Source organism: Cupressus sempervirens, chromosome 10 (genome assembly GCF_028749045.1).
Source record: "Cupressus sempervirens isolate cs-2001-9-10 chromosome 10, ASM2874904v1, whole genome shotgun sequence".
NCBI lineage: Eukaryota > Viridiplantae > Streptophyta > Pinopsida > Cupressales > Cupressaceae > Cupressus > Cupressus sempervirens.
The window spans coordinates 525412424-525428077 of NC_143127.1; the positions used below are offsets into that span (position 1 = coordinate 525412424).

Sequence of the window (15654 nt, forward strand, 5' to 3'; positions counted from 1 at the left end):
TTTGTTTGTTTTTGGTCCTTTGAATTTGCTCATGTTATGCCTTTCGATTTCCCCTTCGATTCGGTCTAACCTAGAGGTCAATCAGATTTGTCAGTCAAGAGATATGGTCATTTTAGTGCCTCAAAAGTGGACATTTTAGGTGCAACAACACGAATTAAAAAAATGATGTTATATTTTCATTTTGAAATTCACTTTTTGAAAATATAACATTTTATTCACTTTTTGTTATGTTTTGAAGTTATTTTTCATTTAAATTTATAACTTAAAGTGACTATAGTGCACTTTATGTTATAATTTTAAGTTGAATTACTTTTTAATTTTTCACTTAAAGTGACTATAGAATTATATAGTTACTTTTTAAATTATTGATTTTTAAATCAAATACTTATATAAATGTCACTTTAACTTAATGTTTATGACTTATATTGATTAATATAATGCATAAATGTTATTTTTGACCCATATTGTTGACATTTTTATAAAAATAAGTGAAATGCATAACTTAAAAGCCTAAAAGTGGACATTTTATGTGCATATGCATGTAAAAAATCATGAAAAGTGGAATAATGGATATGAAAACTCATTTTGAGGACCTTTTTCAAGTCATTACATCAAAAGCTTGTAAAAGTGGACTTTTTTGATGCAATGACATGAAAAGTTGAGTTTTCATGCTTGTGCATGAAAAAGGTGAGATATGTTTATAAAGTACGTAAGTGACTCCAAAAAGTGAGATTTTGGAGACTTGCACATTTTAAAATATGTAATGGGCTTCAAAAAGTGAGATTATATCTCAAGACATATTTTAAAACATGCATTGGACTCAAAAAGGTCCTCTTTTGCCTTCCAACATGTTTTAAAATATGTAATGAACATAAAAATGTCCTATTATGTGAAGAAAACATGTTCTTGCTCCAAAAACCTCCTATTTTGATCATAACTTTTGATTTTCTCCATGGATTTGAATGAAATCAGTTGCATTCATCATGTTTTGAAAAGGTGATCATTTTGTCCTCATCAAAAATCAAGTTATTGCACCCAAAAACGTGTTTGAAACTCCCAAGGTAGGGCACGTTTTATCTGCCAAGTTCGATCACGTTTTTGCATGAGATCAAGTCGTTTTTACCTCGTTAGGTGATTACTTTGGTTGAGGATCATTATTTTGGTGTTAAATCATCAAAACGTTTTACTTTGAAGATCATGTTTTTTGCTTGTTTTGGCAAAAATGGCTCAAGAACATGCAATCTTTAAAACGTTGCAAGGAGGAGCTAATCTAGGGCACGTTTTGGCATTTTGCTAAATAATCTCCTTATTTGCTGCCCTTCATCATTCGGATTTTGGAGATTTGAAAAGTTCTCATCATTTTTTGAAGAAAAATTCAAACAAAGAGCATCTTTTCCTTCATTTTTGGCACATATTCATCACGTAAGTGGACCTCTTCTTTCTTACATTTTAATTCATGCTTGTCTTTGCTAATTTTATGCATGAAATCATTGAATGGATGCCACTTGTGAAAATCTTTTCCTTAGAATATGCATTTTTCCTTTAAATATGAATTTCTTTTTTATTTTGATGTCTTTGGTTCTTCCCCAAGTTCCAAATTCAGATTTCATCTTTGGAGTGCATTGCATCTTGGCATGTTTTGAGTTGTTTTCAAAGGTATGTTTTTTTTGTTTGTTTTGGTTTTGTGTGCTTGTTGCCGGTTTTTCTCCATTTTGGAGAAGTTGCAAGTTTTTTCCCAAAAATTTGTTTTTCCTTCACTACATGCGAAAGCATTATCATTTCATTTTTTTTTCACATTCCATTTGCATGTCATTACATCTCACGTTTCATCCGACAAATGCAATTACATGTTCTTCATTTCATTCGCCATCCACACATGCATGTAATCCCATTTTTCGTTTCCATTTTCATCCATCTCATTTTTCACTTCCATTTGCATAACACAATTACACGAAATGCCTTACGTGTAATTGCATCCAAAAGGTCCGATTTTGATCAAAAGTCATATTTTGAAAAGACAAAAAAGATGTTATTTTTGCTTTCTGTGAATTTTGACTTCTCTCTTCCTCCAAAAGTGACTATATAATTCATTATCTCACCTCCATTGTTTCATTTCCATCTTCATATACACATTCGCACTTACATGAATAAATACATGTTTCCACCTCATAACATAATTTACATGTCCGCATCCGCATATACATGTAAAGTATACGCATTCGCACTTACACCTCATTTCATTTTCTCACCTTCCGTTACATATTGCATTTACATATATGCATGTTTCATTCAATAAAGCTTTGAAAACATTTAAGTCATTTTTGAAATTAGCAACTTTCACTTTGCACGCATTCCCATGCGTTTCACCTTCGCGCATTTTCATTCCATTCCATTTCATTCCATTTTCCATATTCATACTTTCATTTCATTTCATTTCACATTCCGTTGCATATGCATACGCTTTCTCTTTGAAAGTCACTCATTTTCGAATCTTCATTGCTGCTCTGGGATCCACTTACATGGAGATTCCTTCTGATGATGTATTTGTGTTTTGCAATTTTTGTGTTACAGTACGAACACAAGAAATGTCCTCACCTTCCAAATCCAAGGGCAAGATGAAATACCAATATGACAGAATTCGTTGGTGCAGTTCCTTCTTCAGTTATCTCTGTTCTGGATAACATACTAGACACCAAGATTGGTCACGTAGATGTAGCCGATTTTTTACAAAGGATTGAAGCTCCAGCTACGCATGAGATGAAACGTATTAAAAGAAGCAATATTCGTTTGGTTTCTACATTTCCCATGGCGGCCATAGAACTTGATTTTGTTTACAGATGTGCTCGGCACTTCACTCCTAAAACAAGGAATATCAAAGACACTAACGGCAAGGTCATCATTAGCCTTGACCCTGAAGTAGTTGAACAAGTCTTCAAAGTTCCTTGTAAATCAGAATGTGTTGATTTGACCAAAGATTCGTCATTGGCTTGTTGGAATGAACAAAAAAGCAACTATCAGAAGTATGTCAACCTTTACTGGTTAGACAACAAAAGAAGTAATTTTTCCAGGGGGCCAAAGACTTTTCATCGGTCCAATTTTAAATAGGAATACAAGGATCTCATCATCCTTCTCAGCATAATCTGTGGTCTTAAGGATTCTTCCGACTTTGAGCCATGGATGTACAAATTTATGTTTCAAATCATAGAGAACAAAGAACATATCTTTTGGGGAGAGCTTATCAGTATTGCACTCTGTCACCAGATATGCAATGTAAGAACATCAGTACCTTTTTACATGAATTCATATTTAGTTTACATTGCTGCTGCTATGGGGTCTTTTTCGGGGCTTTCCACCAAAGGTAATTGTCTTCAAGTACCTGTTTGGGAATACTATGACCAAATTACTTTGGCTAACAGTAAATATCATTACAGAAGAGTCTAAGATGCTTTCTTTGGACATTACAGGTGTCTGTTCGACAAACAGTTGTGTATCAAAAGAGTGTCCGATGCAGCATGGTAAAAGGTAAATCAGTACGGCTGCATTTTTCTTCAATTTCCCACTTTCACATACTTGAGAGTTGGATATTTCAAAGGAGAGCCGTATACCTTACCTAGGTATGCAACAGATCGAATCATTCTAATGGAGTTAGCAAGACAACTCATGGACGTGCAGAATGATCAGCATGCGTCACATAGGCCCGGATTTGGCATCACCTCAACTAGGCCTTTATCTATTGGCAATTATTCAATTGTTTCTGTGCCTAAAGTGAAGAATATGGAAGCAGAATTGCAATTGATTACATTGAAGAGGTTCAAGGCTAGATTTGACTTTGATTATGGAGAGATGAACTTTCAGATAAAGAGGGCTTATACTCATGTTCATCGCATTGAAGACATTTGGATTGACATGAGAACAGAGCTTAATATTATGAAGATGGATTATTGCAGGTTACAGGTTAACCTTGCAACAAATAATCAATTTTAATATGTTGGAAATCCCACCAGATTTCCAAGTTGAAGATGACGACGACATCCTTGATTTGGAATTTTATCAAGCCGGTTTTGATAAAATGTGTCCTTTTCCTATTCAATGGCAACAAAAAGAAGGTACATCTATTATGGACAGGTTTCAATCCATCTTAGCGAACACTAACAAGTGGTTGGAAAGTAAAGGCCTAAAAAGAGTAAATCCTAAAATGGGTTTGGATTGTGGAAGCTTTGGTCCTCCTGGCAGGAAGTCACATCTGGAAATTATAGGGAAAGATGGTGCTTCATCTTCAAATGTAAAAAATACTCTCAAATTCAAATTAAAGGGCGGAAAAAGGACTAAATCATCTCAAGTTTTTGAACCAATTCAAGAATCAGTGACAGAATCAGAAGAAGAATTGGAAACAAAATCCGAGAAAGAAGATTCAGATGAAGAAGGAGAAATTAGAATCATATCTCCTCCCAAGCCTGCACAAGCTTGCATGTCTTCTCCACATGAAGAGCCCTTTTTGCATGAGGTTGATGATGATGTAGATTCATTTTCTACTATTTTCACTCACTCTATTCCTGTCTTAGAAGTTAATACCATGACTCTTCCGATTTCATCTGTTGCTCCTCGTGTTCCCGCACATGATCAATTTGAACACTTAGCAAATGTGTTTGAAGATATTCCGACTCTTACTAGTGGTCAAGTTTCCCAACTTGATACATCTTTGACAGGATTTCAACTTCTCATGACAAAATCTTCACAACATGTTCCTATGCTTACAACAGTGCAAACTGAATCTTGTTCAGTTGCTACAGATATACAATCTGGATCAATGCCAATGGTCTCCACTGTGCTTGCTTCTACAGATGAAAGTTTCAGCCTACCTGCATGGTTGAGTAGAATAACAATGAAGAGAAAGAAGGTGGTTGTTCCTCTTGACAATCTTCCTGTGAAGAAGACTAAATCCAAATCTCTGAAGGACAAGATTATTTCTAGAATTTTGGTTGATTCTGACAAAACCAAGTATGTTGAGGTTGCTGAGCCCTTAGTAGATAAACTTGTTGAAGAACTCACTAGCTCTGATTATAAATTTGCTAAGATTGAAGTTGGAAAGCAATCTCGTTTGAGTTCTTTATAAGATGCTCATGATGCATTAGCAAATGTATCAAAAAGTAGTCATGAGCTTTGGGAAAAGAAGAATCAATTGAAACAGGAAATAGCTTGTTTGAATGAGGTCATCCAAAAGCAATCTTCTCAGAATGTTGTTGCATCACAAACATCTAAAGAAAGAAGGTTGATTGAAGCTGCTAAGTCTTGGATACAGGAAATCATTGTTGAAGGAGTTCGAGCTGTCACAGAGACACTTGCAGTTCTAAAGCGTATCAAAGAGATGAACAAAATGGAACTAAGCTTAATTTCTTCTTTGACTTGGGAAGCAGATAACTTGAAGGAAATCCTTGAGGATTGGGATGAAATGATAAAATTTGATCTAAATGCTATGGTCCCATGTGACGTTCTTCTGTCATGTGAAATGTTCTTCAGATTTCAAGGACTCATTTGTTACAAGGAAGAGACCTTAAGAAAGTTGATCACAAAATTGCAAGTGGGTCTTGAAGATTGTCAAGCAATTGAAACAAGCCTTACTTGTGATTTGGAGCAATTGGGATGCCGTGTTACTGATACTCTTGGTAATCTTTTGGCAGCAGAGAGAGTGAATTTAGAATATACAATCAGAATCAATGCTGATGTAGATTCTGAAGAATTTGGTTCGCACACAATGAACAAGTTTGTTTTGTACAAATCCTTGACAAAACACTTGTTGGATAACACAACAACGAATTCTAAAGTTATTCAATCAGCATATGAGAATGCGGTGAGGATCGAAACCATATCAAAGACAATGGAGATTGCTGATCTTCCTACAGTGCGTGACGTCATTGTGAAATTCAAAGCATTAAGAAGCAATCTTTAAGATTGTTATGTAATTTCTACTTCATAGTTGTTTAAGATGCATTACATGATAAAGTGTAATTGCATGGAATGCGAATTGCATGTATGTAAAAGATGTAATGCGAGTTGCATATGCAGTTGCATGTAATCCATTAGTTTCTGTAGTTAGACTTGGTCAAAGTTGGTTGAGTTGTTCCCACTTTTTCCTCCCCCCATTTCTCAACTTTTTTGCCTATATAAAGGAGTATACCCCCTCATTGTAAAATCATCATTATCTTTATGCAAGAGAGCTCTAAGGAAATTGTGCCAGCAAAACTTTGTTTGTGTAGCACTATTTTGAGAGAAAGTGAATATAAAGGAGCATTTGAGACTTAACTTTGAGTAAGTGAGATTATTATTTGTGTGAATAAGGTTTGTCTATAATTCATTCGAGTTACTTTTGATTCATACTATCTTTTGTCATTGATATTGTATCTTGTGATTGATAGAAAAGAGTTAAGAAACAATTGAATCCCGAGCTTTGACCAGGAACAATTGTGAAAATCCATAGCTATTAGCTTTGTCTATAGCTTGGGTGTTCGTCTTAATTTGCAAAATAGTTAGATTGTTGTTACTTTTAGGAGTCTTTGTGCCCTAATTGTAAAGATTTTACCACATAGAAGTACAACAGGACTTAGAGCCAAACTGGTACATTTTGGCAAGCTTTTGAGTTAGTTAAAATTTATCGGTATCACTGTTTCCACCTCGTGATAGAAGTGTAATTAGAGATTCACCTTGCCCATTATTCGCCTTATGAATAAGTAAATCCTTTTTTGAAAGTTAAGAAGAAAGGATAAATAGTAACACCCTCTTTATAAATCTCTCAATTTCTTGCTTACCTTGAGTTGATCCAAGGAACAATGAGAAGGGGGAGCCTTCCCTTTAAGGTAAAGAGACACTGTCTCACATGTTGTGGCTGGTCATCCTATTTTGTGACTGAATTTTTACCCAAAACTGTCGGTTGCAAAATATCCACCCAACAGTATGTTAAAGGCTGCAGGCCTGAAACAACACTATTTGTGGTAGTCTCAATCTTGTACTGCCCCCTAAAAATTTTCCTCCACTACAGCAGCACACTCTAGGCTGTGTTTGGCATGTACAATATTTTCTGTTTTTTTACAAAAGTGATGTATTTTGTCACAACAGCTCATTCACAGCAAGATAGTTATCAGTATATCCTCAACTTCTCCCATCAAACCCTTTATTGGGAAATGAATGTAATAGCTATCACAAATATGATTTACCTCAAATATAGCGCTTAGCGATCCTCCAAATTTACAACAGTAGTACCTTTACCTTCGTTTGCAAGTGTTTTAAACACAAGTGAGATATTTGGATGATATCTCCAAAATGGATTTCTGTTGACTACCTCCAAGCTTGAAGGTTTTTTTCCTAAAACCTGCTGAAAGCCAAAGCTCCCAAATTCTCCAAGAGAAAATAATAAATCAAGTGCAACCAAGCATGCTGAAAGAGAGCCTTTCATTCCTTTTTATATTGTTTACACAAATTATCACACTTGCTTTGTATGTGGGATGAATTACATAGCACTTTTTCCTTTATTTTTTCGGGATTTGTTTTACCCCTCCTATTTTCTCACAGCTCCTATTTTTCCGTCACTTTCTTTTTTCCTCCTATTTTCTCACAACTCCTATTTTTTCTGTGATTGCTATTTTTCCGTGAGTTTTTTTCTTTTAGTATTTCCACATTTACCTTTTATGTCTCCAGTGTGTTATAAAATAAAGGGGACCATTTAATTTAAATATTTCCCACAAGCTATAGACTATGCATTAATAAAGTTAAATAATTAAATTTAACTTTATAAAATAACTTTACTAATGCTAAATAAATCATAACAATGATAGATAAATCTTCTTGTCAATTTTAAACAATTACCATCGACATGTCACTGCTACTGGATGTTTAGTCATGCCTAGAATGTTTTACTATAAATAGTAAGTATGCCCAAAACTGCCTCAAAACTCTTCAGAATGGCCTGCAACTGAAATTGCTTAGGCCAAATATCATCAAGATCCCTTTCTTGATTAGCCTATGAGACCATGGAGAAATTAGCTAACAACAACATCCTCGAATGTGTGCTTGAAAAAGGGGCCATTACAAACATAAGCACAGGGAAGAAGATTCTTACCCATGGATGAAGAGAAATATCCGTCTACAACATAGGATGAAATCTATAATTCATTACAAGGCTTAACAAAAGTCAGTTCATTCCCCATTTAACTACCATAACAGACTAACCAACCATGTTAACTATTACATTTAACACCCTTAACCTAAGTTATCGATTCTTCTATAAAACCCCTGGGTGCGGATTCTGATCCGGACAGGTTCTAGATGCGTTTGGAAGCCAGAGATGGGCTTCCAAACGCATCCGGAACCCTGTGGCTGGCTTCCTGCCAGCTTCCACGGGCCCAGCGGCCAAAACACGAAGACTGATCACAGCATCCTAATACGTTACAGATGATCTTATATGTGCTAAAAGTATGATGGATGTACAAAAGCCACTCCGGCATCATGTCTCTTTGCAATTACAGAACATTACGCACCATCAGACTGATTCCTTTTACAGTTATTAATATTTAGTATTAGTTTGTCTGACCCAAACTCCAAGGCACTGGATAAATGTTCCATATGATTTAAGCAAAACATCTAAAATTAAATCAGAACTTGCATCAGGATAATCAAAGCGTATAAAGCCATCGTGGCAGTAAGAGTATAATTCTGGAAAAGACCAATCACAGAGTTTACATTAGAATCAACTTTAAGACCACAGCAAGTATATGGAAACAAGGGATCGTATTTATGCTGCACCTCTCAAGCAAAGATTGAAGAACAGATTATAGGAAGCTGAAATTAATATTGACCAATATATTCCATATTCAGACTTAAGAAAGATTTGCTAAATAGTGAACTAGGAAAGCCAAAACTTAAGATTTTATGTGGGACAAGCACATATTGATATATCATATGAATTTTGAAATGTCTTGAATTTTGATAAAGTGTTAAAGTATCATAGTCATACTATCAAATGATTTGTTTTTGTATATTTCTTGCATTTCTTTGCACACACACACATATATATATATATATATGTTTCCTCCCGCATCTGCATCCAATTTTTTTTTCCCGGCATCCTGTATCCGCTTCCAGAATCTGCTTCAGAATCCGCATCCGAATCAGTAACTTAGCACTTAACAACTTATCACCCTAAACATAAGACATAACCGGACTTTGGATTATAATATATCAGAGGTCCTATTACTAACATTGGCATTACAAACACACCATGCAACTTTTGGATCATAAGGATCCCACAAGCCAAAAAATGATCCTTGTTGATTTAAAGGGGCAAATCCTGATGTGAGTTTGGAGCATGAGTGAATCTGGTTAACCACCCAGTTCTACCACTTTGTCACTTAGTCCTCAGTTTCTCGGTACTGATCAACTTATATTGACATCTGCATGCATATCCCTAAAGCTTGACCCCCTGCAGTTTGCAACTCATCAACCTTATACATTAAGATCCCTTTCTGTGTATCTTGCTTACTCCCTCATTACTTGTCAATCACGTATGTTGAGTATTGTCCTTGGTTATGCTGCCTGATCCCTCATTAGTTGTCAATTTTGTACACTGATTGCCCTCCTTGGTTCTCCTATCTGATTCCTTGTTAACTTCACAGGCCAACCATTGTGAAAGCTGTAATATCACTTGTAGGGTTGAAAATTAGGGAAGGAAGATTCTTACTCTACAAATGAAAAATATTAATATGATAACTTCATGGTATAAAATTTTCAGTTTATTACAAGAACTTGTAAAAGCCAATTCATCAACTACCTTGTGCAACTAACTTACTGGGCAAACCAACCGATATATTAAGTAAAGATATTTAGACCACGAATGAAATATGATATCAAATATGATTTTATGGGATGGAATTTACAGTTAAATAATAGCATTTATAAAAGCCAATTTATTGAATACCCCATGTAACTACCTTACCAGACTACCCAATCAACATATTCACTATTAAATTTGCACCTTTAAGGAATTACCACTAAACATAACACAGAGCTAGATCGGTCCTATTTCTAAAGCTAATATTACACAAGTTTTGGATCATAAGTACCTCCAAAATCAACCTAGATCATGGGAAATGAATCGAGACCTGATTAAGTGAATGTTTTGTTCTCAAATGTGTGAGGTGTAGCTCAAAGTAACGGCAACTGATCTGATCTGGCAATTTATGTAATTATAGGGGCTCCTGTGGTTATCGTTTGCAGCCTAATATTTTGTTTTTTGTTAATTGTCAGGCTTTATTAATATCTTTAGTGAAGTGATTTGCTGATGAAGTACTTATGGATTTATCTTTTTGTATAAAATAAGTGAGTGAGAATATAAAAGTTCAATTCCAATTATTGCATTTTCCACTTCTTACTTGGAAAAGCATTCTGATTACTGAAGTATTCTTGAATTTTTTAGGTTTTACCATATTGTTTGTTTTAAAACCTGCTGTAAGTGGGAGTTATGTTACAAAATCGTTCGATTGAGAATTTGAGACGAGTCTACATTTGGTAACACAAAGTCAGAGTCTAAGTTTGTTTATTATTAAAACAAATTTCATAAATTATATATAACCAACTAAATGAACATAACTTGGTTAAAAACTTAATCAGTTCATACTGCCCCAAATGACCAAGGTATAGCATATTTGTGGATAGATAAATATTAAATTTTATACATGTCTTCCATAAGGTAGAAATATGATCACTTTTTCATCCATCTATACCCGTACAAAACTTGTTGAAGTGGATGCAATTTTAACCAAAACAAGATTATTTTGCTCATCAGATTCTTATGCTTGACACTAGATTTCTTGAATATTGCATTCAGGTTTTTTTCTCTGCAAGGTTCTTGTTTGATTTTTTTTGTAAGGGTTTTGATGTATTTGTCTCTTCTATCAGAATTTGTTAAATGAGCAAGCTCTATTGAACGATGAAGACATGACTATTATAGTGCTGCATATGGTACATAATGTTTTAAATGGTTTCAGTTCAAGATTTTCAGAAGAGGGCCTTTGTAAACACGAGAAAGAAGTCTTGATCTGCATGTCATCATCGCTTGAAATTTTTTGCTGCAGTCAATCACTGACACCAAAAGTGAAGACAATGTCATCTACTTTGAATACAAGGATCTGTTCACTTTTGGCATTGTGAAAATTACATATATAAAAATAAATAAATAAAATTTTATTGTTCATTTTGTAAGATAAATGCAATGATAGTACTGTTAAATAATCTTTGATGTACATAGGGGCAGATCACAAAATTCATATTCTTGGTTCGGCATCCATATAACTATAAATTGGTAAGATAAAGTAGATTTTCCTCGGAATTTTAATGAAAGTAACAGAATATCAATAATAATGTTGTATATGATGATTTTGAGCATGACTAGAGATTTGGGGACAACTGTAGTATCCCTTAGTTAATATTTGTTCCAGATATTACCAAATACTTCACAGAAATTCAAACTATAATTTGCATGCAGCTGATTTCTTTAAATCCAATAGATGAACTTGAAAATCATATATCATACTAAAATAGAGATTTTGAGAAGAAATATGAATACTGCTTTCAAATCTTTAATTGAGCAACTACAAAATATCCAATTGTAGCCACAAAATTTACAATGAGATTGGATAATCAGAAGTATGGATTTGAAGCACAAGGTGAGACAACTGAGTGATATTTCTAATAGACGATAAATTTCCATTCTTAAACCTGTTAAAAGTCAAACCTTCCCAGAATTTTGCAAGATAATCCGAACTTAAAACCAAGCATGATCAAAATAAGCCCCCTTCTTTTAAAGCCCAGTACAGTGACTCTTCGTTTTCCCTTTGTTCCTCTCATTATAACCCTTTCTTTTAGACTTTTTTTTAACCTTTTTAAAATTTGATTATCACTTTGAGAAAATAATAAAATGACTTGACTAATTTTGAACTTCATCATTAAAGCCATTTTGATACTTTTTTTACTATTTAGGGTAAAGACAAGTTTTGAGGAGACCTGAAACCCCGTACAAGTAGAATTTAAAGGGGATCTAGAACCCCACCAACAAGAATCCCTGCCACCAAGTAAAGAAATAAAGGTCTAGTAGTCCGCTACAATTCGACAAACAACCAAGAGAGAACAAAAAACAGAGACAAACCAATTGCGAAAGGGAAAGAAGTCCCAATCAGCCCCAAGGGATAGAAACCCTCAACCAAATAAAACAAGGAAAACATTAGGAGTTTCCTTTATCTCTATTTTTCTAGGAGTGAAGATTCATACCAAAATGAGGAGAGGATTTCTTATGATGTTTTCTAATAGTAGGGATCCACTCAACCAACAATACAACCACATGCGATTCAAGAATAAGCAAATCTGTTGTAGAAGAACCAATAGAAGAGGCATGGGTAGAGTCAGTAAAGGGACCAACAGTAGAATTGGCTCTGACAGGGATCTCAATTCGGTCTGCTTCTGCTATTGCAGGGGAACACAAGATCCGAACCAACCACCTCAAAACTCAAAGAAACACAAGTAGTTGCAATTTGAATAGGAACAAGATCACGAGCAGTAAGAGAAGAAAATTTTACTGTGGGAGAAGCTTGGACAACAATATAGTGTTCAGAAGAAGCCCCCTTCCACCAAGAAGAAACCTTATTAATTGTTGGCATTTGAAGGCCATAATGAACCGCCAAATGCCAAAGTTGTAGCATTTTCTATATCTGAATGGATTCCCTTCATAATTGAGTGACTGAATCCAACTAAGGAAGCTTAACTTCAAATTTCTCAAGAAGACCCTCAGAATTGTCCATCCCAACAAGAATTCTCACATAGGTGGAATGCAAATATTTGATGAATCTTCATCAACCATCAAGAAGTTACCCATAGCATCACCTACCGCTTCCAACAAGGAATCAACCCAAAGATGAAGAAGATTAGGGAGCCAAACTCAGATCAGGAACTTAGTAAAAGATTCAGTTGTAGGAGAGAACACTGGATGCCACGGTTTCACCATCAATGGGTGGTGATGGTTCGACCAGACAAAAGAAGGGCCAAAAAGGATCTTAAACACTTTGTTAAGTTGTCATTATATTTAGTATATTTTAACGACTTATTATTTATTCAATTAAATTTTTGATACCCAAACAAAGGGGACATTAGATTCCTCTTCCCAAATATTGCTTATCCTCAAGCAATCAAAGTTAGTATTGGAGTTTGTATACCAATACTAGGTACCCATGTCAACCTCAATAACATTGCTTCACCAATAGGTTCTGCCACTATACAGATAACAAAATATGTCTCGAGTTGTGAAACAACTCATGATGATCCATAAGAAACAAAGCAAGGATCTTGTCAACCCTTGGATCCCAAACCATTATATTCATGATCTCTTTGAAATATTTGTGAAGAAAAAATGAGAAAAGATTTGACAGGGACATTAAAGTGGTATTAGAGTATTGTATCTTGCCAACATGTGTATCTTTGTAGAATTTTTTTAAAAGTATTTTTTTCATTTCAAAAGTTTATTAGAAATAAAGTTTGCAGAGAAAATTGAAATAGAGCAGGAAATGATATACCAATGAAGTACAGAGATTTTTATAGAGATTTTTACTTTTAATTATACTAATATTGTTAGAGGTAGAAGTTATATTTTTTAGAATTTGGATATTTTATTTATTAAGTTAAAACACGACTTTATAAATGTGTTGTCTTCATTGAGACACCTGATAGTCCATTTTAAGCCAACTTAATTCAACAATCTTGGTAATTGTAGTTGTGGCCCTATTTAATACTGCGATTTCTTACAAGTCCAATTAACAATACCAAATAACATTTGATATTAATGTCCCGTATCAAATTTTATGTGTGGACTGTTATAATTAGTTGCAATGTCTATTTGATGGCCTCTGAATACGGTATTGAAAGATTAAAATATGTTTGCCGAAGCTTTCAAACTAGCGGCCTCCTTTTCTCCTATACTCGGCGATCGATAATGTACGTGGATGATAGTGGATATGATAGAAGCTAATTTAATTCATCTCGAGAATAAAACTCTAGTGCCGAGCATTTAATTTTTGTTCCAAGGCATTCTCGTTGGTCGAATCTTCCAACATTATTTTTTCTACCGTTATCTTTTAGCGGAGGTATTGTCTGCGTAGATCATATGAGCAATTCAAAATGGACTGTCTGTTGCCATTGTAGAAAGGATCAAGTCTTCCATAATGTCGTGATAGAGATTATTGTGATTGCGGAGGCTTGGAAACTCGATCATATAGTTTTCCGTTATCCCTTCATATACATCTGTTGAGCTTATTTTCTATGTTTATTACAGAATAAGGGATTAGCAGTTTCATTGAATTTTGTTCACTATTTAACTAAACACCTGTTGTATCTAATTAAATGTACTTTGATAGAGGAGAAGTGATTATTAATCGTCTTCCCAATGTTATTATCTGAAAACATTGTCAAACAGTTGAGGCGCGTGTCATCAAACGACAATACTGGGGGCATGGAATGAATTGGAAGAAATAATATTTTTGACTACGAGTGTCGGTTCTATCATTACAAAAAACGTTGGTTTGAAATACGACAAATTATTAAATTCATAACATTTCATTGTCGTGGTTATTAAAAATGGCGAGAAAAAGTTGAAAGAGAAATTTATGTGGAATCGGTAATATTCAATTGCACACAATCAAAGAAGCCTTTGAAACGATGAAATCAGATTATTCGTAACTATTATGGGAGAAAAATCTTTCTATTCAATTTGCGGAAGAAATCAAATTATTCGCAACTATAATGGGATAAAAATCTTTCTATCAAATTTGCGGAAGATAAGGAAAGAGAGGTGGATGAATTTTGCTTAAGCATGACTTAGTAATCATTAAACAAAGTTGAAAATCAAATTTCTAATGCAATCAATCTTGAGGAAGATGAAATTAAATTTAGGATACTGGAGATGGAGATGATGTAGTTTGTTGAAAGAATCAATACCATTTGTTAGCGTGAAAGTAAGCACAATGTTTCCACCATTCTCCAAACTAATGAGACACATTATGCTAATGAGGATTAAAAAGACCGACGAAAAGATAAGATCAAAGATTTAGATGATCATGTTTCTATGATACTCCTTTATGAAGTCATGAAAGAGTTGATATGACAAATTCCATGGGCAGATTTCAAGGTAGTTTTAGCCAAGAGACTAAGATAATCGTAGGTATTCCAAGGTTAGAAGAAGTTATGCTCACGAGGGGTGAAAACATGAAAAAGAGAAACAGCAAGAGTTCTGATTTTTAGAACAATTATATTCCTTCACAATATGTCAAAGTAACAATCCTTCCTCATGAGGATGAGGACAAACTAAGTGAGATCAGTTATGTAGTTTCATGTGATGATGCTCATTTCCTTGGTACAAAGATTGATTTGATTGACGACATTTGCCGTGAATCACAAAGTCTACAACTCAACTTCAACTTTGACATTTGCATCCTTGTTTATGATTTCACAACATTATATATTCTGGCCTAAGGGTTACCAATATGATCTCTAGAGTGGATTGCAGATTGATATGGGATCCTAGTATTGATTTATAGATCCATGACTTCTTGAGGAAATCAATCTCAA

At 34.4% G+C, this 15654-nt stretch overlaps 1 protein-coding gene across 6 annotated transcripts in view; it reads left to right on the forward strand.

Moving 5' to 3' along the window:
* Window positions 1-11239, forward strand: part of LOC149534956 (uncharacterized) — a 59379-nt gene extending 48140 nt beyond the window's left edge. For all 6 annotated transcript variants that reach the window (XR_016357824.1, XR_016357825.1, XR_016357827.1 and 3 more), the window contains one exon: window positions 10945-11239. Coding sequence is in view for 1 of the 6 variants with exons in the window: in XM_089806721.1 (XP_089662847.1) it covers window positions 10945-11196 (252 nt within the window). In the remaining 5 variants the exon portion in view is untranslated. The remainder of the gene's footprint in view (window positions 1-10944) is intronic.
* The last annotated feature ends 4415 nt before the right edge of the window (window positions 11240-15654 follow it).